The 23,752-nt window shown below is 31.8% G+C and overlaps 1 protein-coding gene across 13 annotated transcripts in view; it reads right to left on the reverse strand.

Annotated features, from left to right (window-relative positions):
* Window positions 1-23,752, reverse strand: part of dlg1 (MAGUK family member discs large 1) — a 1,569,679-nt gene that overhangs the window by 680,598 nt on the left and 865,329 nt on the right. The window contains exon 1 of one of the 13 annotated variants that reach the window (XM_072523867.1): window positions 9,930-10,154. The exons of the other annotated variants lie outside the window; for them this stretch is intronic. Within the exon in view, the coding sequence (XP_072379968.1) occupies window positions 9,930-10,046 (117 nt within the window). The 5' untranslated portion in view covers window positions 10,047-10,154. Of the gene's footprint in view, window positions 1-9,929; window positions 10,155-23,752 lie in introns of those variants that run through there. 13 annotated transcript variants of the gene reach the window in all.

The following is a 23,752-nucleotide window of genomic DNA, read 5'->3' on the forward strand; positions in this document are numbered from 1 at the left end:
TGGAGTTCCAGGCGAAGATTGGTTTTTGGGGTTTAAACAGAGGTATAGATTAAGTATTAAAGTTCCACAAAACGTGGAATACTCCCGAAAAAAGGCTCTTGATCCTTTTATAATATACCAATTTTATGATTTATTAAAATCAATAATGGACGAATATGGTTTTCACGACAAACCTGAGAGAATCTGGAATTTGGACGAGAGTAGCTTGTGCATTGACCCCAGGAAGACAAAAGTTGTGGGAGGTATAAATACACCTTCATCGAGAACAAAAGTTCTCCTGGTAAAGAAAATACCACAATTGCTCTACCATCAAAATACCACAATGTGTAATGCAGCTGGCCAAAAAGCTCCACCATTAATAATTTATAAAGGTTTGCACTTATGGGATCAATGGATAGTTCTACCAGGTACTGATTTTGAGGGTACTGTTTATGCAGCGACAAAAAAAGGTTGGATGGAAGAAGCCGTTTTTAAAAATTACTTCATAAACACTATAATTCCATCACTTCCGTCTGAAAGACCAATATTAATTATTTATGATGGACATTCCACTCATATGAATATCGAGACGTTAGAAGCCGCTATGCGAGAACCTATTATAATTCTAAAACTGCCACCCCATTCCAGCCACCTTTTACAGCCACTAGACCTGTACAGTACACTAGAAAACAAATATTTTCCCAATTTTTGTGTACAATTTGGAAACAGGTGAACTCCGAAGTAATTATCAACGGCTTTAAAAAAGGCGGAATCATTCCCTTTAATCGTCACGTCATCCCTGAAACATCATTTCCACCCTGCTTGCTTAATAAGTGGAAGATGATAAAACATTCCAGATTATCTATACACGAAAATGGTAATGAAGTATTGGTACCAACTAAAGTAACTCAAGAAGTATTTTATCAAAACAAAGAACCTACGCCTGATGCTCTAATCGAAACTACCACTTCCGATAAAGTAAAAAATATCTCTGGCAAAGTCGACGAACTTGAATCAATTCCATGTACAAGTTTAACTGAAAATAAGAATGTAACATTTGAAGATTTATTGTTATCAACAGTAAAACAACTTCCAAACGCACCAACCAAAAATAAGAAACGGTTATGCCCTGGATCTGAAGTATTGACATCACAACAAGCTATTGATATTTTAAAACAGAAATCTTAACAAAAAGGAAACGGTACTAAAATTCATAAGATAACTAAGGCAAAGAACAAAAAAAGAAATAAACGAGAGTCATTATCATTTAGCAGCAGCGAAGACAATGAGTCAATGTCCCCAATATTCATGGATTCTGATAACACCGACGAATTTCTGGATACACTTTTGGAATCAGAGCCAGAGGTAGAAATAGCTGCAAATGATGACGAGGAAGACAAAGAGAATTTGAATTCAACAAAAAGTGTGAATGTAAATGTCGGATGTTGGGTATTGGTAAAATATTGCCCAAAAAAGATAAACAAGCATTATGTGGGAATTGTATCAGAAAATATAAATGATGAGTGGATAGTTAAATTTACACGACCTCAAGGAAACAAATTTGTATGGCCAATAAATCCTGACATTGATACTGTACTACAACAGGATATTATAAAAGTACTACCTGATCCTATCATCGACAGACGTGGAATGTACGAATTTCCAGTTACCTTTAACATTCAACATTAACTGAAAGAAAACTTGGAGTGTTTGTTTAATTTTATTATATTTTTATTTCCTTTGTTCTGACATTGTTTTCGAAAATTTTAAATTCTTTTGTATTTTTTCAACAAAATCAATTCTAAAGAAACACAAGTAGAGAGCTTGAATTACATTTTTATACAATAACCCCAGACTATCAAATATAATATTTACTATAAAAATGTAAACGTTCTTCACATTTGCCCCGGTCCCTGGGGTAAATGTGATATATTGATATGATTTTAAAAAACATCATGCAACATTAACAACACTAAAGATTATTTAATTTTTTTCTACACAATGAATACAAAACCTTTCAAAATGTATATGATTTTTTTGATAAATTTTTGAAACGTTTCTTTACAGTGTTATAATAAATGAAAGTTGAACTAATCAAAAAGTAGATCACATTTACCCCACTTCACCTTAAATTAAACTTATTGTAAAGAAAAATTGTGGCATATTTAAAATAAAAAACAGTAAGCTGTCATTTAAAAAAATTCGCCCAAATTTGATTATCTTAGAACATTGTTAAAATGCTAAAAAGACAACAGGTCAAATAAAACCAATAAGTTTGGCAACGTGGAACTTCCCCTCTTTTATTATTTTCACTAATGCATTTTCGGTGATATAAAGGGCGGACCTAATATACCTCTCTCTTTTTAAACAGGTGTTTCTCATTTCATCTCACGTAAGGTACATACCGACCATAAACTTTTACCTATACCGTATATATATATATACATATATATATATATATATATATATATATATATATATATATATATATATATATATATATATATATATATATATATATATATATATATATATGGTTTTCCTTGACCACTTCAGGACTATTTCGAGCTGCGGCCAATAAAGCTAGAATTGCCATGCTAGTAAACATCCGTAACGGATAGGCACCACAAGAAGAAGAAGATATATATATATATATATATATATATTATATATATATATATATATATATATATATATAAATATATATATATATATATATATATATATATATATATATATATATATATATATATATATATATATATATTAGACTTCTAAAATTTTAAACGTATTTTATATTTTTCGTCCATACTCTAAAGAACAACTATTAGTCTTTAAATTCAAGAGTAGTAAATTACAATTTATTTTATTAAATGCCAATCCATATGACAAAAAATAAATTATCCTGTTATTTCCACAAATATCTCACCATTTCCATTTCTTTTTTATCAAGAACTTCGCTACATGACGAGGTTGTTCAAAAACAAATTATGCAGACCACCATCCGTGCCAAGAAATGATTCCAGCGGGAAATAAGACGTTTCTGAAATTGTCCGACACTAGCTCTCTACGTTTTCGCACTCATTATGCATTCATGGAAACATGTAGCCGGGCTTTTAAAAGCAAAAATAAAAGCTCGAAGTAACGTAGAGCCTTTGGGGTATACAACGTCATTATGAACGTCTTAGTAGGAGAGAAATTGGGATGTGTTCTAATTATCCCCGAGAGCGGGACATTAAGGAAATATGTGTCGAGAACTTATAATGTAGGTCAAAGACTCCATACCGAAGGACCTAAAATGTATGAGATCTGAAGTACAAGGTTGATTAAGGGAAAACTAAAAAAAAAGCTTAAAACTACTTGAGCGTATTACTTCGCTCTAGATGCAGAATACTTAGAGCTTTTAAGAGGATGTATGTTAGTGTATAACTTTGTGATGCAGTTCGCGTATAATGTTAATAACTTTAATTAATTCTCTAGCGAGATGTTTCCATATTTCTCATACGATTTTTAAAACGCAGTCAAAGAATATTATTCGTATTTTTAATGAAGATTTTAATGATCAACTTTGGTATTTCCCGTATTAAAGAAAAATTCAGAATTAAAACACATGTTTTATAACAGATAGTAAATGCTATCTTAATCTTATCGAATCTATGCTGGCATCAAGTGGCAAGAATAAAAGTTGAGAATAAAAAATAAAAGTTGACAACTGTTAGATGAAATAAATATAAAAAGAGGAGTGAGTCAAGGCTTTATAATATCTATCGTCTTTGAACGACATAGAAAAGCGTTTTATAATAGATTTAGATTGTTTAGCACGAGGTGATGGTTTGTTTGAATATTTAATTCGATAAAAATTTTAACTTGGTTTATAGGTCCTAGTCTTAAGTAATTAATTTTTATTTAAGAGGTATTGTTGGAATTATTTTTTATTTTATTTCATTTTTGTAGAACTAATTTTTTTTCACACCTTCTACTTCCAAAAAATTTACAAAAATATTATTTCAAACATAATATAAACATAAAAATTCACTTATAGTAACAGAATTATAGAATCCGAGGCCCCTCTTCCAAACCAAGGTACGACGGCCAGCGGCGGCTCGTGGCCTAAAAAAGTAGTGAAGATGAGGAAAGCTAGCCGGAGCCAAAAGGAGTTACTTCTTACTTCGCGCCCAAATCTCATAAAAAATTCGTTAAAAAAATGTTTAGAGTTTATATAGGCCCTAATAACTTGAAAACAGTTTTTCTTGTTCAGTTCTGCTTGCCTGGGGTATTTTAGTTCTGAACCTCGACATTTCACTGAGGGTTTTTTGGCGATTAAAACACCACGCCTGCTAAGACGGGTTGGTGAGTTTCGATTCAGCCGCCCAGTCTAAGTCAGATGCTGATTGCAGCTGACCACTCTGGATCAGACGCAGATGTTTAAAATACTGGTTGGTCGACAATGTAAAAGAACATCCCTTTTATCTTCATTTTTCCAATGCCTAAATGAAGTCTCTAATATATTACACACCAAGTCATTAATTTAGCCACCATTTAATATAGTCTTCTGCAGGTCATCATGCAGGGTAGAGTCGATGGCAAAAAGGGAATAGGTAGAAAGAGGAAATCATGGCTGCGAAATATTTGAGACTGGACAAATATGACTGTAGACGATTTATTCCACGTTGAAAAAGACAGAGAAATTTTTAGAAATGTGGTCGCCAACCTCCGTTAATGGAGACGGCATAGGAAGAAGAAGAAGAAGAAGAAGTCATTAATTGGATTCATGTCTCTATAAAATTATTTTGTCCAAACGAAATCCACGAGAACACTTTATATCCGAAATCCGAAACAAACCACAGAGAAATGTATTAATAAAGTGCACTAAACAAATAAAATTAATATTGTGACTAAACTAAACTAATAAATACTATACTATACACTATACTATATAAAAATATCTATATAATGGACTAAATTTCAAAATATTGTCGCTTAGAGAAATTTCCGAAAAATAGGAATACCAAATACACATCCAACAGTGGGTGAAGACGAATAATATATTTTTAAGCGGAACTGCACGCACCAGTTTTCTCAGCTATCACTAAGGTTAGGCTGACGTCACGTTGCCATGGCAACCGAGAACGCTGATGCAGATGGATATTGCATTTCAAAAATTATATTCACCTCTTCCTGAATCCTATTATACACGGCTAGTGACACAGGTCAGGACTTGACCGTCAAGTACGTACCGCTAATAAAGCTAGTTGTCTTTTTTAATTTTTAGATTAATTAAAAAAGAATAAATAATTGATTTCAGAATTTAGATATAATAATGTTGTTTTCATTTTTTATTTATTTGTCTCAATTTAATTATATTTTTTTGGCGAACCTCACCTTCACCTACTTCACCTGGCCGGCCGCCGCTGGCGACGGCAAGATGTATGGCACGATGCCATTATTTTTAAGGTAGAAAAAACAAACAAGGCGACTACCAAAAAGGGTACTACACAGTGTCTTCAGTCTTTATTATTAATGAATTTATAGTTACATGCGAGATGTCATAGGACATTATTGACTTAAACCTAAAGACCTAAAAAAGAAGGCCTCTGGCTGGGTACAAAATAAACAACTGAAAGAATTAAAGGGGAGGAAATAACGAATAAATTAAGTAAGAAAAGACAAAAAAGGGGACTACCAAAAGGGTACTACACAGTATCTTCATTAATAATGAACGTATAGCAACATACGCGATGTCATAGGGCAGTATAGATAAAAATAGATTTACTACAAGACAAATTTTGATTTATTGACTTAGAGAAGGCCTCTGGCTATATAAAAAACAAACAACAGATCTAACATGTGACATATCAAATGAAAGGTGCGGATATAACGAATATATTTAGATAGAAAAAAATAAACAAGGCAACTACTAAAAGGGCACTACACAGTATCTTCATTATCAATGAACGGATAGCGACATACGAGATATCATAGGGCACTATGGATAAAAAGAGATTAACCATAAGACAATTTTTGATTTATTGACTTACAGGAGGCCTCAGGCTATGTACAAAATAAACAACTAATCGAATACTAACATGTGACATAGCCAATAAAAGGGGAGGATGTAACGAATATATTCAAATAGAAAAAACCAACAAAGAGACTACCAAGAGGGCACTACACGTAGTCTAAGTTATTAATGAACGTATAGCGACATACGACATATCATATGATCATCATCATCATCATGCAACCTCTTCTGTCCACTGCTGGACACAGGTCTCTCCCATTTCTCGCCACTCTTCACGGTTCTGTGCTTCTTGTTGCCATTTCTTGGATATTCGTCTAATGTCGTCTATCCAGCGTATTGGTGGTCGTCCTCGGCTGCGTTTGTCTTCTCGTGGGCGCCAGTCAATTAGTTTTCTGGTCCATCTTGTGTCTTTCAGTCTCTATCGCTATTTGTGCCTTTGCGCCACTTGCATTTTTAGTGCTGTTGTTTTTGTGAGCGTGAGAGTTTCTGCTTCGTATGTCATAATAGGAAGAACGCATTGGTCAAATGTCTTCCGTTTCATAGCTATCGGGATGTTGCTCTTAAAGATGTTTCTTAGTGAACCATACGCTACCCAAGCAAGTGTTATTCGTCGTTGAAATTCGCAGGTCTGGTTGTCCTTGCCTATTCTGATTTCATGACCAAGATATATGTACTTTTCTGTCAATTCTACCACTTGATTTTGGATGATTACGTGTTCGCTGAGAACTAAATTTTTCATAAATTTGGTCTTACTAATGTTCATTTTTAGACCTATTGTTGAAGATACGTTTTCTAATTCTAAAATTAACAGTATATTTGGTGTTGATTGCATGTTCTGCAAGGGCACAAGTATGTTTAGAAAGTTTAATGTCACTACGATGTGAAGTAAGGCGTCCTTTAAGGGATCGGCCAGTCTGACCAATATAACATGCATCACATTCAGAACAGGGTATGTGATAGACTACATTCACTTGTTCCAAAAAGGAAAGAGGTGTTTTAATTTAAGAAAACAAGTTCCTGACAGTCTTAGCATTATTGATAGCAATCTTAACCGGGATATTGTTCTGTTTGTACAATTTAATAAGCTTTTCAGTAACATATGGGAAATAGGGTAGTGAAGAGTAATGGGTGGTTGAAGTTGCAATGTTAGGAGAAAGTAGAGTACTGTTGTTCATAATATTATTATAAATCATTCTTAGTTGATCACCATCAGGTAAATCATCAATAGAAGACCCAAAACTTGTTAAAAAAAGGTATTTATTTATGAGAGATGTAGGGTAAGAATTTTCAGATAGTATATTTCTGAGTAACAAAAGAGAATCCCTTTTGTTATCAGGATGTGTTAACCTATGTAGCCTACAGCTGAGTGCTTTTATGAGATTTATTTTGTATTTGAATGGATGGCAAGAATGATAGTTAAGAAACCTATTACTAGCCATAGGTTTCCTGTACCAACTTGTAGTTAGTGTATTGTCAATATTTCTAACGACACGCATGTCTAAGAAAGGAATACTATTGTTAGAAGGATCCTTAAGTTCATAAGTAAACTGTAAGTGAGGATCAAAACCATTAAAAATCGATAAGGTAGACTCTACTTTGTCAGGGGGTAAGGCTAACAAAAGGTCATCAACGTACCGTTTAACAAAAGGGATATGGAAATCTATAAGACCCAAACATTCAGATATCAAGTCATCAAGGACAAAGTTAACAAGGATGGGAGATATGGATGAACCCATTGGTGTACCAAAAATTTGTAAGTAATATTTATCATTGAAAACCAAAAAATTAGTGTCAAACACCAATTGCAAAAGCTCTGCAAACACGTCCCAGGAAACGGGGGAGTTTAGTTGGATAGTGTTCCAATGATTACTTAAAGAAGTGAGAACACTAGAAAAAGGAAGATTAGTGAAAAGTGATACTACATCAAAGCTCACCAAAATGTAATTAACTCGTAGTTTGAAATTGTTAATAAATGCACTAAATTGAAAAGAATCAAAAATATTATAAGAATTGTGATAATCATAGGATTTAGATAGAATATCAGTTAGAAATTTAGCAATGTGTATATTTGGTGAATTGATAGAAGAAACAATAGGTCTCATACTAAGAGTTGGTTTATGTATTTTAGGTAAACAGTAAAATCTCGGTGAATAACCATCATAGTTATGCAGAGATTTAGCTATGGTTTGGTTTATGACCTTAATATTCTTCAAACGCGTAATAAACTTATTTATTCTATTAGTAAACTTAGAGCAAGGGTTAGAGGGAAGGAGTTGATAATAACGACTATCGTCCAACAAGGACTGGCTGAGAGATATGTATTGATCTCTATCCATGAGAACTGTGGAATTACCCTTGTCGCTAGTGAGGACCAAAAGGTTTGGGTGATTTTTTAAAAAAGATACTGTTTCCCTATATACATTATCAATGATCGATATGGAATGCTTAGGACGTTTGGTATAATTCAATAAAATATTATTAGAAGAAGACCTAAGGGATAAAAGGTCTGAGTCATCTGCATATGACAAAATATTTTCAACATCAGCAAGAATCCTATTAACGGAATAATCCCTGAAAGATGGTTGAAGGCCAAATTTTGGTCCCAAAGATAAAAGTTTAAGAATGTCTTGAGGAACATCAACATTGGAAAGATTTTTAATCCATTTAGGATTGAAAGGAATTTTGTGAAACTCCGGGGTATCTAAATTATCTAACTTCTTTTGAAGGCGTAAGATTGATTTTTGGTAATAGAAATTGAATTTTCTGTGTAAAGAAGTCTCAAAAGTGTCCAATAAAGGGACAGGAAGAACCTGGTCTAAAAACTCAGTGATATTTTTAATTTGATTAGTAATGAATTTAATGTCTGAATGAACCATTGAAATATGAAAATTAAGCAATCGTGCCCTCACCTGCCTGTTAAGTGATTGACTCAGGTGTTGGGTAGTGGGACTAATGGTCCCCGTAGTAGAAGAAAGAATTGTAGACGTACAATCAATGATAAATCTGGGAATCTTCCGTGTTCTCCTACATTCTAATAAGAAAGTTCTTCTTGCTTCCGCTGTAGCTAACTTTTCAACTAAATCAACTATTGTCTTTTTTATCTCCAAATTGACCGAAAACATCCCATTCACTTACGAGTGCACATTTATATATATATATATATATATATATATATATATATATATATATATATAGTTTTTTCTTGCAATACAGCATCATTTGCACTACATTTACGTGGAGCAAAGACGTTGAAATGAAAGAAGACGACTATATTTATTTTCACAAGTTTTCTTGTCGAGAGGTGAAACCTCGAAATACGTGTAGGAGAATGGTGGATCTGGAATTGATAAAAATGCAATCGTCTGTTTTTATTTCTGCGTCTTTACATAAAGATCTACTGATTTATTTCTCGTTTCGAGTACTGTTCAGTGCGTTCCCTTAAAGTTAAATCTTTTAACATCAACTTCATGTCGCTTTAACTTTAGTTTTTAAGAAATATTTAAAATTTAACGTAAGGCTATTTTACCCTTGCAAGTGGCTGGTTTTAATTTATAACTATGTTTTCACGGATAATGGTCTGTTAAGACCGACAATATTTTTTTGTTGTAACCCATTTTAAAAATTTACTTTTTTTTAATACATACCATTTTACACCAGAAGCTTTTCAATTATCTGTAAGTTTATTTAAACTTTGGTATACAGCCAACCACTAGGATCCTTTCCTTCTATTATTTAGCTTTTGAGTTATTCTCGAAAAAGTGGGTTTTTTGGTTGAAAACTTTCTCTCGAAAATAAGTATCGACTGACAGAAAAATTTATAAAATAAAAGTTGCTTAATAAAAATTTTAAAATTACTAGAATGTTATTTTAACACAACAAATAATAATTTGATATGGTAGAATATAAAGAATATAAAGATTGTCCTTACCAGCATGGGCCATCGCACCATCAAATAGACCTTGGCTCTCCCAAAAAAACGGAATCTTCTTAACCTCTTCAACTTTTTATCGTTGAATCCCATACTTTCTAAAACTCTCACAAACATTTATCGTCATGATCACAACTTCGTTCACCTCCGGAATATGCACATTTTTTTAGATAATTTCTCTGTTTTTGATCAAAACTTAATTAAGTTGTTTTATGATTTTATATTAAGCTTTTATGTTTCCGTAAGTCCTTCACGTTATATAAAAATTAATGGATATATTTGCGGAGTATAAAATAAAGAAACTAAAGAACAAGTTTTTTGCAAAAATTAAATATTGTAATGTTTTTTGTTTTATTTATCGTGTTTATTACACAAACGCACTCAAAATGTTAAAAATTAAAAGTTACTACAATTTATTATTTGAAGTTCACTACACATTGTTTGATAAAATTTGTGAAAATACAGATTAACTGTTTATTTCTATTGTATTCTGTAACACGAAACACTAGATATTAGTTATTATTTATCAAAGTCATAACGTTATAAACGTCACATGTTTGTTATTTCTCTTAATAAATATAAATATAAAATATAAATATAAAATATATATAATTATTTTATTTCAATTTCTGTTGATTCCATTTATTTTTTAAATTTTTGTATTTTGTTACTACACAAAAAAACGCAACGGAGAAAATTTTGGTCAAATTCAAAGTATATAAGTTTTTTATTTTTAGCCCTTATATGGTTTTTTATCCTACCTTATCTTGTCTTATAAGTATTATGTTTTTTGTTTCATGTGAAAATATGAATTCGTTCATTTTTGATGACTTTGCCACCCACAATTTACGACTTTTCCTATTATTACCATTATCTTTTGTATTAATTTGTAATACGGCGATGGGAGTTTTGGTGACTGATATCGAAGGAATATCATATCGACATCCTAGAAGCAGTGTATTTAAAAATGATTAAAAGCAACGACATAATCTTGGTTTTAATAAACAATGATAACAATAACAAAACATAAAAATAACAACTGAAATGTAACTTAACCTAAGTACGCAAATAACAAAGAAAAACTACTAAAAAATAACTTAATACTTTATATTGCCTCCCCTAACCTCTATAACTTCCTGTAGATGTCGGATAAAGCGAAGTTTGTTAATTGAGGCTAGTGCGACTTAGCGACCTCTATTTTTTCTACCAAGCATGTCCCAAACGTGCTCTATTGAGTTCAGATCTGGCGAACACGCTGGACAGTTCATTTTATTAATATCAACTTCCTCTAAATATGGGGTGACACACATTTCAGAGTGGGGTCGCGCATTATCTTGCATTAATAGAAAATCATCGCCGATATATTGAGAAAAGGGTACTACGTGATTCGCTAAAATTTACTTAATATACCGGTGTGCAGTCAATGAACCCTCAATAAATACCAATTCAGTGTGCGTCTCTCGGGATAATGCTGCCCATACCATCACCGAACACCCTCCATGGCTAACTCGGGGACTGAAAGCGCACTCCGCAAATCTCTCTCCAGTTCGACGCCGTACCCGTTCTCTCCCATCTGATGAGTGAAGACAGCATCTCGACTCATCCGTAAAAAGAACATTACTCCATTGTCCTAAATTCCAATATAAATGTTCTCTAGAAAATTGTAGTTTAGCCACTCTGTGCCGTGGAAGTATTTGGGCCCAATTGCTCGTCTGCAACTTTGCAAACCAAATTCATGTAATCTTCGACGAACTGTAAATACACTTACATTATTGCCTCGAACCTCTTAAAGCTAATTTCTTAATTGCACCGCTGTTAAATGATGATCTTGCAAAGCGTTAACTCGTATAAAATGATCATCTAAAGCAGTAGTTTTGCGTTTCCCGCCACTTCCCATTTTATGTTTGTTTGTTGCAGTTCGTATAAATCGTTCCACTACCCTTTGGATGGTAGAGCGATGAGTGTGTAGTACTCTAGCCAAATAATTTCGCTCACCTTTAACCGGAGCAATGTCTTTCGCGCAATCTTCGACACTAAGGACTATGATCAATCATAGGTAAACAAAATGTCTTCTTCTTTTGATGCCTATTTGTTTCGAATATTGGCGATTATTCTGGCTATAATTATTTTATTAACTGGTACTTTCAATAGATTAATTGTTGTTGTGGAGAACCATTTCCTCAGGTTTTTTAATCATGATATTCTTCTCCCAATTTCTCGCTTTCCGAATACTTTGACTTGAAGGATTATTTTCAGTAATCTGTATTTAGTGTCGTTTATCATTACGTGTCCGATATATTCTAACTTCTAAATCTTCCGACATATTCTAAAAAAAATGTAAGTGTCAATAGACATAACGATAACAGCCACCTCGTCATATTACAAAATAACTCCAAAATAATCATAATTAAGAAAGTCCTAAATTGTGGGTGGCAAATTCATTTGGCCCTAAAAATTGAAACAATGCATATTTTGACATGAAACTTGTGAATAACTTTATAAGTCAAAAGATATAATTGTTTGAAAAAACCCTGTACATGAAAAGAATTTGACATTTCCTTCTCAAACAGGGGAAAATGTTAATAAGTCCAGATACAGCCATCTAAAATTTAGGTGGCTGTGGTCTAGGTAATCCTAGTAGTTGGCAACAATGGCATGCGACATTGGATAACCTAGTTTCTATAAATGCTTGCAGTTTCCTTATTCTGAATGTTATGATGCTCAGTTTGTTTTATTTTAAAGTGAAAGTGATTATTTACAACGGTTGATACTTTTATCTGATAATCAAAATAATCAATTCGAGTTATCAATTACTTTGTACTCATGGGAAAACTCTATAAAGAAAAAGCTTTGGGAGATGCAAGATGTTTTAAAGAAACTGAAGTTACAGTTCCATGTAACAGGCGAAGCTTGTAAATGTGCTACTTAATGTTTTAATGCAATCTCTAAACATGAAAGACAATCTATTATAAAAAATATAAACCCTTTTAAAAATAATGACAAAATAAACTTATATTTAGCAGGCTTACCCTGGTTCCTATACAACCAAAAAGGGCTAGAAAATACGAGAATGAGGCTGGCTTCCGAGATTGCACAGTCTGTTATCATGTGAAAGTAAAACGAGAAGCCAGTGTAGAAGATGTCTTTTTCAGCCATTCCATGGTAAAATACGAGGTAAAGTTGATATTCTTGTTAATAAATTAAAAAAATCAAACGAACCTTCTAGGGACCTTCGAGGGTTTTAAAGAAGGATAACAACCTCATTCTGAGCACCAAATTGATTATTTTTCCATGTATATCTATAACGTCTATGCTCTACTCACAAGTTAATAGAGAATATTTGTCAGTTGGCAATAAAAAGGGGAACTTGTTTTTATAATATGTTTTGTCTACTTAAGCTGATGTTTCAGTTTTAAAATATATTTATATTATTTAAATCTCGATTGGGGTAAGTTGATAATTTCTTTATGTTTAATACATAAATTTTTTAACACAACTTAATTTATAACTTTTTAATACGTAAATATAGCTAGAATCTTTAATGTAATTTAACTAATTGATTAATAATAATTAATTTTAATTAGTTCTTGCCATTTGCTATTTCTTATTAAGTATTATCTTAAAATTGTAATAAATTGTAATGTTGGTAAAACATGTCAAGAAATATTTCAAATATATGCAGTCGCTAACACAAGGTTTCTCGTTTTAGTTTATTGGCTTCTTAAGATAATTTTGTCCATATTTTTGGGTGAGATTTATCGAGGCACATGGTCGATCATAGGGAATAAAAACTGCAGCAGCTATTGTAAAAAACGCAACAATAACAGTATCTGAAGTACGCTAACTACGTTCAACAAGTGGTCCAACTGCACAAATCCAACAATATATTCAACAATAATGCCATAAGTATTATTTCCATATTTTTGTAAAGCGATAGACAGGATTTGCTTCTCTTTTAATCAAATTAAGATTAAGTTTTTATCAATTACATTTTTGTATTATTTTATTCAATTTTAAAGTGTAATAAATATAATTAGTTTTTAGATATGCATTTAAGATAAGACGTTCCTACACGCAAGAGACTGAGCTAGAGTCAACGTTAGTTTGAGTTTTATTGTTACCCATCGGCTTCAAACTTTCTTAGGGTAGTTATATTGTAAAGTAACTAGAAATTTAGTAAAATTATGTGCCTTACAATGTAAAAGTAGGTATTTTTGAAAACTCTACATCGAAAGAACATAATTCCTCGCAATACTGCTAGATATGGAGAATATTATTCCCATCGAGCAAACATTTTAACATACCAACACGTAAATGAGGAATTAGCCCGATAAGCAATGTGCTAAAAGTCTTACACCAGTAATTCAACCGATACACAAATAACCAATTTCCAATAAACAAACAAACAAATTCTCAAAATATGCAAATGGGGCATAAGCCTGAGGCAATTACAATTTTGCACGTTAAACAAAATGCTTTGTTTGGATTTCAGATTCTGTTTAAAAATTGTCGTGAAAAATGAAAATATATTTTTTAGTTTTTTTTCTGTTAATTATCAAAAATATAGATATTTTTTAAATGGAATTAAATCTCAAATAATTGTAATGCTAATTACATTTATATTCATATTATATTCATTCGACGTTTCAATTTTGAATCCAAAATCGTTTTCAGCGAAGTCATAGGACTAGAGTTTATAATGCTAAGATACATTATGCCTTATCGTATCCAGCAGTGGGTAGTTGCACAGGAAGTGTTACTCCGTCTCGTCTTCAGCCTGACAAAATCTGCAATCTGCGGTTTCAGTCAGTCCGATTTTATTCGTGTGTCTTTAAGGCGACAATATTCTATTAGGAGACCTACAATAATTCGCATATTTTACATATTCATATCTAGCCGATATTAAGATCTGTTGTTCGAAGCTTTCGAAGTTTAAAGCTGAAAGCTTTTGAAAGTTTAAGACATTTGTTCGAACAAGTAATTGGTTAAAAAGTCAAATTTTAACATCTGAAATAACAGAGTCAAAAAAAAAACAACAATTAAAAAAGATAAGATCCCAACACGCCAAGGAAGTATTCGATCAACCTTTTGTTACGCTCACGAAGGAAGACAACCAAACAAAGAGGCAAAAAAGCTGTCATCCAGTAGAAAATTATTGCAACCAGCAAATATTCTATTTAAAGAAGAATCACTAAAATTAAATTTTAAACAGATAGTCGACAAAACTTATATGAACATAAAGACCTTATTAGCTTGGTTAAAACGTATACAGACAATATTAACGACTTTTTAGGAATATTGTTAAAAATGCACCCATACTATACCGATAGCCGCATGACCAAAAAAACAAGTAACAGAATACAAAAATACTAATTAAACAACTAGACATCACTAGAAGTAGACTCTGACACATCTTAAGAATCTTCATAAAAATAAGAACCATTAATAGAAATGGATTGTCTGTTTCAGTGGAATATTAACGGGTTTTATGTTAATTTTTATGGGTTTAGATGTTCAGAAATCTCACCATCTATTATATATGTTTCTATAAAAAACAAAGAAATGCAAATATAGTTAGCAGGAGAGTTGCAATGTATATAAGTCAAAATTACCGATCAGTAATAAAAATAATAGTAACTTAAAGGTCTTAGAGGTGACAGTTTTATTTCCACAAAAAAAAACATTTGCACACACACACACACACACACATATATATATATATATATATATATATATATATATTGTTTGAGTTTAGTTCTTGCATTGATCCTAATTGCAGGATACTTGGTTAGAAAATTTAACAAATGTAGAAATTCCCAGTGACGTACAAGATGTTTTAAGTTTAGGAGATAATTTTGCAGTTCCCATCCGTAATAAAAATGATATCCCAACATCAGAAATTATTTGTTCAATTGAGAGTTCAATTTCTAACTTAAGTACGAATGTACAGGATGATATCAGAACTAAATGTTGTAACATTTTGACAAACTTTAAAAACAAAAACAAATACCCTTTTGAAAACAAAACAATACAAAAGAAAATTAAAAAGACAAAAGCTTTTTTAAACGAGAACCCCAATTTAGTTGTTCTGAAACCTGACAAAACTAACAAGACTGTTATTATGGAGTCCGAAGACTATGACAGTAAAATGGATTCTCTATTGAATGACAACACAACATACCGTGAAATGAAAAATGATCCTACAAATATTTTCCAAAAAATGAAATAACGAATTAGTCGACAGATGGGAAAAAATGTGCTACATCTCACCTAACACTGCTAATTCGCTCAAGATACATAATGCTGTAATTCCAAAAATATACGGTCTACCCAAAACACATAAAGAGGGTGTGCCGCTGCGACCTATTGTTTCATGCATTCAGTCTCCTTTTGAAAACCTTTCAAAATATTTGAAGAACATTATTTCCAACGTAATAAATAAAAATCCACACTATTTAAAAGACGCTGATCACCTGAAATTAAAACTCAAAAATATACATTTACCTCCAAATTATAAATTAGTTTCTCTCGATGTGGTATCTTTATACACCAATATTCCAATAGCTTTAGCGAAAGACATTATTAAAAAAAAGTGAAACGAAATCAAAGCGTTCACAGACATCCCTCTAGAAGAATTTCTGCTAGCAGTCGAAACAACATTAAAGTCAACCTATTTCCTATATAAAAACAAAATCTTCCAACAAACAGATGGATGTGCTATGGGTGCTAGCATATCCAGTGCCATCGCTCAATTAGTTTTAGAGCATCTAGAGGAAATTGTTTTAAATAAAATAGATTTTGATATACCTTTTTTCTATCGCTATATAGATGACTGCTTGAGTGCAGCACCAGAGGATAAAATGGATATTTTACTAAATGAACTCAATAACTTTCACCAAAAACTAAAATTTACATTAGAAATTGAAAAAAATCATCAAATTAATTTTCTGGACCTGACCTTACATAGAGAAAACAGCACTATAACTACTTCATGGTACACCAAAAAAACCTGGTCATCGAGATATCTGAATTTCAACTCTCATCATCCCCTGTCTCAAAAGAAATCAGTAGTTATCGGACTCGCCGATAGAGCTATTAGATTATCCGATCCTATTAATAGACCTCAGGCCATTAAAAAAGCAAAAACAGCACTAACACTTAATTCATACCCACACCACCTTATCGACAACACTTTCAAATCGCGACTGCATAAATTTTACAATAACAATAATAACAATGAAACCAACACGGTAAAGAAAAACTATATGTCTCTTCCCTATATAAAAGGATTATCAGAACAAATTGCAAATCTTCTGTCCAAACATAATATTATGGTTGCTCATAAAGGGCACAATCTTTTGAAAAAGAATTTTACAAGATTAAAAACAAAAACCCCTCTATTAAAAAGATCGCATGTTGTATATGAAATTCCCTGCTCGAATTGTGATGGAGTTTATATTGGACAAACCAGTCAGCTACTTAACTCAAGAATACGTTCCCGCAAATATGACAAAAAAAACTCAAGCGCCCTCACAAAACATGAAAACGAAAAAAAACATAAATTTGATTTTGAGAAAACCAAGATCCTAAAAAGTGAACCCAACAGGAAAAAGAGAGAGCTTCTAGAGTCTATACAAATAAAAAAAAAATAATAATGCAATAAATGATAAAAAAGATGTCAAAAATTTGAACAAAATATATTTTAACTTAATTTAAAAACACATAAAAAGACAATCTCAGAACGCCTATGATGTTAAAATAACTGGTTGTTTAAACGATAAACTAACTTCAATAAACAACACATTAGATCTAAAATATATTTTACATGTAGTGACTTAGTGGGTATGTCCTATGTTTTTAATATTATTTTAATTGTGACGTCTACTTGTTAGTAACAAATTTTTACATGCTTGGTAAGTCAAAAGTTTAACTTTTAAATCGTATTATGTCTATCATAAAATGTTTTTTAGTCAATATTACTTCTTGAAAAAGGCATGGATTTCCTGCCGAAACGTCGAAAAAATATATAAAAATGCCTTAGTATCAAATCAAATTTTTTTATGAACCTAAGCCCAAGAAAATCCACTAAATATATATATATATATATATATATATATATATATATATATATATATATATATATATATATATATATATATATATATATATATATATACATATATAACCAAAACATCTTTATATACACTTATTATCTTTAACTTATTCAATTCACACTTAAAATTCACAGTGGAGGAGGAGTCTAACTCCTCGGTCTCTGTCTTAGACAGAAAAACAGAAAATTAATGTTGTTCTAGCAATGAAAAATAGAATTACTAAGATTTGCTATCCGAAATTTGGTAATAAAAGCATTAAAATTTTATATGATATATTGTTATCTAACCAATATCCAAAGAAACTGCTTAACAAATTGTTATTCTCGAATCCTATTGTAAACAATGATACAAATCAAAATGTTACTCTAGTTGATACTCCTGCGAGATATGGTAAACTACCTTTTATACAAAATCTATCTAGATCACTTATTAGTTTATTTGGTGAATTCCATATAAAAATATCTACTTATAACCATAAAACGGATTAACTTGTTTTACACCAGATTAAAAGGTCCTACTCCTACCTTACAACGTTCTAACGTAATATATGGCATCCCATGTGAATGTGGCTTAGTTTATATTGGTCAGACTGGCATCCCATGTTAATGTGGCTTAGTTTATATTGGTCAGACTGGCCAAAGATTAAGCAAAAGATTGGCCTTTCATAAAAGTGATTGCAAACTCAAACTACAATCTACAAGTCTTAAGTATTCACGTTAATAGCAAAGACCACAGAGTCCTCTATAATGACACATTAATCTTAGATGCATCTAATAGAGATTTTCAACGAAAAATCCTTGAGATGTGTTTTATTTATAATGTGAAAAATGCCATCAATCACAAGAAGGGTGTGGATAATTTAAGTTCCATCTACACCTTCCTGCTTAAATAAAATATTTCAGGAATTAAAAGATTGTTGTCCAGATACATAAGTGATATAGGTTAGATTTTTTAACTATTTTAATTTATCAATTTTAATTATTTTATTTACTTGTATTGTGTTTTTGTCATTTTGTAATTCTAATGTTACTTAAGTATTTGTTGTTAACATTTTAGATAATAGTTGTCATTTTTACATTTCAAATTATCTCACTACTTCAAACAAGTTTAGTGACACTGCCGTAAATTGTTAATTAGTTTTAGATTGTTTTAAACAACGTGTAGGATTCCAATTTATTCGTGGTTAGGTTTTATGTAAATAGATCGATCTTTATTTAATAAAAATACATTGTGAACTATGGATACTTCTCATCATGTCTCTAAAAATATGTTAAGTATATACACAGATAATACTTTCTTTGTTTTCCACCCAAGTCATTGAGTTTTTTGCTATACTTTGGGTAAGTGTTTTATTATTTTTATACACAGTTTCCACCTGTTCATTGTTTGTTCTCTTATTTGTTTGTAGTTTACTCTGATGATGTCAATAATCATTGACGAAAGCTTAGACTATTGATTAAAAAGCACATCTAACGAAGCACCCGAGTTTTATTTTGCTTCCTCAGTGATAAAAGGGTATCTCCCAGCATTATCTCCTTTTCACTATATATACCTCCAAAACAGACAATCACAGAAACAGATCTTACAGATTTATTGGATCAGATTCCAACTCCAAAAATAATTGTAGGCAATTTTATTTGTCATAATCGAATATGGATCTCATGGAATAACTTCTAAAGGTTATCTAATACAAGAACAGTTATATCTTCCACGAAGTTATAACTTACTACTACTTCTACGACGCAAAACAGCAAGTTAGTTCCATTTGGATTTCATCTCATACTGGCTCGGAAGGCAACGAAAAAGCTGATCATCATGCATGTGAAACAATGCAAAATACACGGCAGAATAACTCACGGTTACCTTATCTCAAAGTCAATCAAAGTATTGCAACTGCGTTATGTCTGTAGCACATATTATGGTAGATTGTCCTAAATATACCAACGAAAGAGACAAATACTTGAAAGTATATTACAACTATCTAAACGACATCAATATCCTTAACAAATTATATATTAGTTTTAAGTTTCATAGGTCTTAATTAATATTTATAACTTTAATTTTTTTATTAATATGAACTCAACTGAAATTTTAATTTACTTTATAATTTTTTATATTGTAATTATTATAATTATTGTATTTTGTCCTCCCGCTAATAACTCTCAGTGGTTGATGCATTTAATAAAAAAAATGTAATTTAAAAGTAATTAAAAATCCCCTCTGTATATCGTATCTTTTGTTTTATTAGAAATAAACTTCGATTTTGCGTCTTTTTGTAATCAACCGCAGTACTTGGCCTAAATAATGCAGACTAACCGGACCTTATCTCAATATCCACGACATCTATAGGCCATTGATGACATTCCTGTAGTTTATTGAGCCAAAACCCGACCCTGTCTTAATCTGATGGACAGATTTATCACCAATATCCGAATTGGCTTTATTTGTTCCTCTGGGCAGTTCTAATCAAACGGACAAAACTGCCCTAGTGGGCTATTGTCAGTGGCTTAGAAATCGGAAGTTTGGAAAGGATCTTTTCTAAAAATTAGTGACCTAAATTTTGTAAATAAGTAAATATTTTTGTTGGAAGTAATACAGATAAAAAAATTAAATCACATACAGCAGTCAAAATCATACTCAAAGAAATCAATTATAATTTTATCGTCAATTTTTTTCACAAAATAATACAGTTCATCAAAAAGTAAATAAACCAAATTGAAGTCTAATTAAAAATGCAATGTATAACGATCCAAAGAATTTAGAATGGGCACTGGATAGAAAGAAGCATAGCATGTGAAACAAAATTAAACTTTAGCGAGATTCCGACCGGAATAAGCTTGCTTCGTGTAAAGTAGAGCCATTCCATTTCTGATCGCATAGTGGCTTACTTATGTTGTGTTTTCCTAAAAATGTCCATCAGGTGAGTTGTTATATTTTTTTTATAGGCTATGTTTTACGGTTTTCGTGTAATTAGGGCACTAATAAGTTCCTCTTTTACTTCTTTACAGAGGGAAAAAAAAGAAGATTTTTCCTTTCAAATATTTGACTGCATTTTTTGTCTTCGTATATTATTGATCGTCCAATTTTAATCTTTTATATGTCCCATAATAGGTATAAGCAGTCAGATCTAGTTGATGTTCTCTTCTAATGGACCTTGGAGACATTGAAGGATTTTGGAAACTCTTTTGGGGCTTTTTGACCGGGAGTAGTAACTACATATAATTTAAAAAGGGATAATTCCCAGTCGTCTTTTTACTACTACTACCCCCCGGCTTCCCCCTAAAACCCCGCCTTGCAAGGGAAAAATACGGAAAAAATCGATTTATCATTCGTACGCCGTAGAAAAAATTTTTTCAAATGTTAAATGTAGTGTTTGTAAAATAGTATGTTTTGAACTAAAATGTTTAGTAATACTTTTTCTGTAGAATAAACTGTTCTCTCAGAAACAACGCTTGGAGCGACCGGCGATTTTTAATGTCTGTTATGCGCACACAATCAATTTTAAATAAAATTTGTATCAACTTAACGGTAAAAATTCGATATCTTTTGATCGGAGGCTCCTATTGACAAAAATCTAAATTCTGAGACCAGTCAACCCGGTTGTTAAGCAGATTTTAAAAATATTAAAATGTACAAGATGCTTCATTAAAAAAAACGCTTTTGAACTATGCCAGGCGTGAGCGAGTCACCCTGTAGATTTAAATTTATTTTTCAAAGGCGCCTATTTATATATATTTTTCACTCGATCATGTGTTTCGCTCCAAAAACACGATCGAAAATTAGGGTCTACAAAACTATTATCAGACCAATAGTATGTTATGCATGCGAGACATGGGTGATGACAGAAGAGACAAAAAGAAAACTGGAAGTCTTCGAAAGAAAAGTCCTAAGAAAGATATTTGGACCTATTAACGAAAACGGAATATGGAGATCCAGGTATAAAGATGAACTCTACCAACTGACTGTTCAAAGAGACACCGATCTCAGAATTCGTTAAACTTCGGAGACTTCGCTGGGCTGGTCATGTAGTAAGAATGAAGACAGAAAGATTGCCGAAAAGAGCCCTAGATAGTAAAATGCAGCGCGCAAGACCAAAAGGAAGACCATGGAAAAGATGGGAGGATGAAGTGGCAGCGGACGCGCAAAATTTGCTAGACGTGAGAACCTGGAGAAGATCGTCGCGTAACCGACAAGGTTGGAGGCATAGTTTGGAGGAGGCCAAGGCCCGATTTGGGCTGTAGCGCCATTGGAGAAAGAGAGAGAGAGCCTATTTATATATTATAAAAGTCGATGAGTCTGAATATTTTTTAAAACAAGGACAGAAATAATTTTATTCCATAAGTGATTTTCACACTATATATTAGAATGATACCTCTCACCAATTTTTTGAAAAGTATTTGTTCTATTTCTTAATAATGGTCTTGTATACTTAACATTTCATTTCTGTCTGTTTGCCAAATTTCCACGCTATACTTCAAGCTCCTGAGGATTTACTAATTTTTAAGCGTGTTTTAGCGTCTTCACCACCCCACTTTGCATCGTAACGTTTAATAAAACACAGTGACTTATATGGGCTGGACATATAATACGAATGCCAGAAAACACAATTGCCAAAAAGCTAACCAAGGGATCACTGTAAGAACTAGAAGCCGAGGTCGCCGCGAATTAGGTGTTTTGATCCGGGGTCGCCGCGAATTAGGTGTTTTGATAGAGTTGAGACCAGTTTAGGGGTACTAAAAATAAGAAGATGGCAAGTAATCACTAAAAAACGGACACAATGACTTAAAGCAGGCCAGGATCCACAGAGGATTGTCGTGTTAAAGATGATGATGATGATGACATCTTCGGCTACCACTACTTGGTTATTAGTAAATAAAAACCGGTGTGGCAGTCCAGTGGGACTACCGGTAGAAGTTACACTTCTATAAACGCATGCGCCGTTACAAATTTATTTGGGAGTCACTCTGCACAATCATTACATATGTAATGCTATAGGTAAGACATAGCAGAAAGAGAAACAGAATTAATAACAACTTACTAACAATTAATAAACAACATTTGACTTGTAATAGGAGTATAGTAAATGAAGGATTGAATCAATATTTTGATGAAAATGTATATTTTTATTTTCATATATGTATGAAAGGAGTTGAATGCAAAAATTTTTTTACACATACTCTGCAGTAAATTCATTGTTTATTTTGTTATTAATATAAAAATACAATACAATACACTGCAACATAATTCAATATAATAATACAATACAAATTAAAATGCAATATTCATAACTATTTAAAAATGACAATAATATACATAAAAAATACACTAAAATACAGTGCAATATAATTCAATATAATAATACAATACAAATTAAAATGCAATATTCATAAGTATTTCAAAATGACAATAATATACATAACTTTGGAAATACAGTCCTCCCCGACTGGGAATCGAACCCCGGTCTCCCGCGTGACAGGCTGGGATACTGACTACTATACTACTGAGGACATGACACAAACTAATTTCAAAATTGACAGTTCTGGGCCATACAGTGATTTATTGAGATTATTATTTTGAAATACAAAAGACTAATATAATTATGAACATTTAATAAATAATACAAAACATATCACATAAATAATAATATTAATAAATATTTTATTATATATATAATATTATATGTATATATATAATATATATAATAATAAA

The sequence above is a fragment of the Diabrotica undecimpunctata genome, chromosome 2, assembly GCF_040954645.1.
Source record: "Diabrotica undecimpunctata isolate CICGRU chromosome 2, icDiaUnde3, whole genome shotgun sequence".
NCBI lineage: Eukaryota > Metazoa > Arthropoda > Insecta > Coleoptera > Chrysomelidae > Diabrotica > Diabrotica undecimpunctata.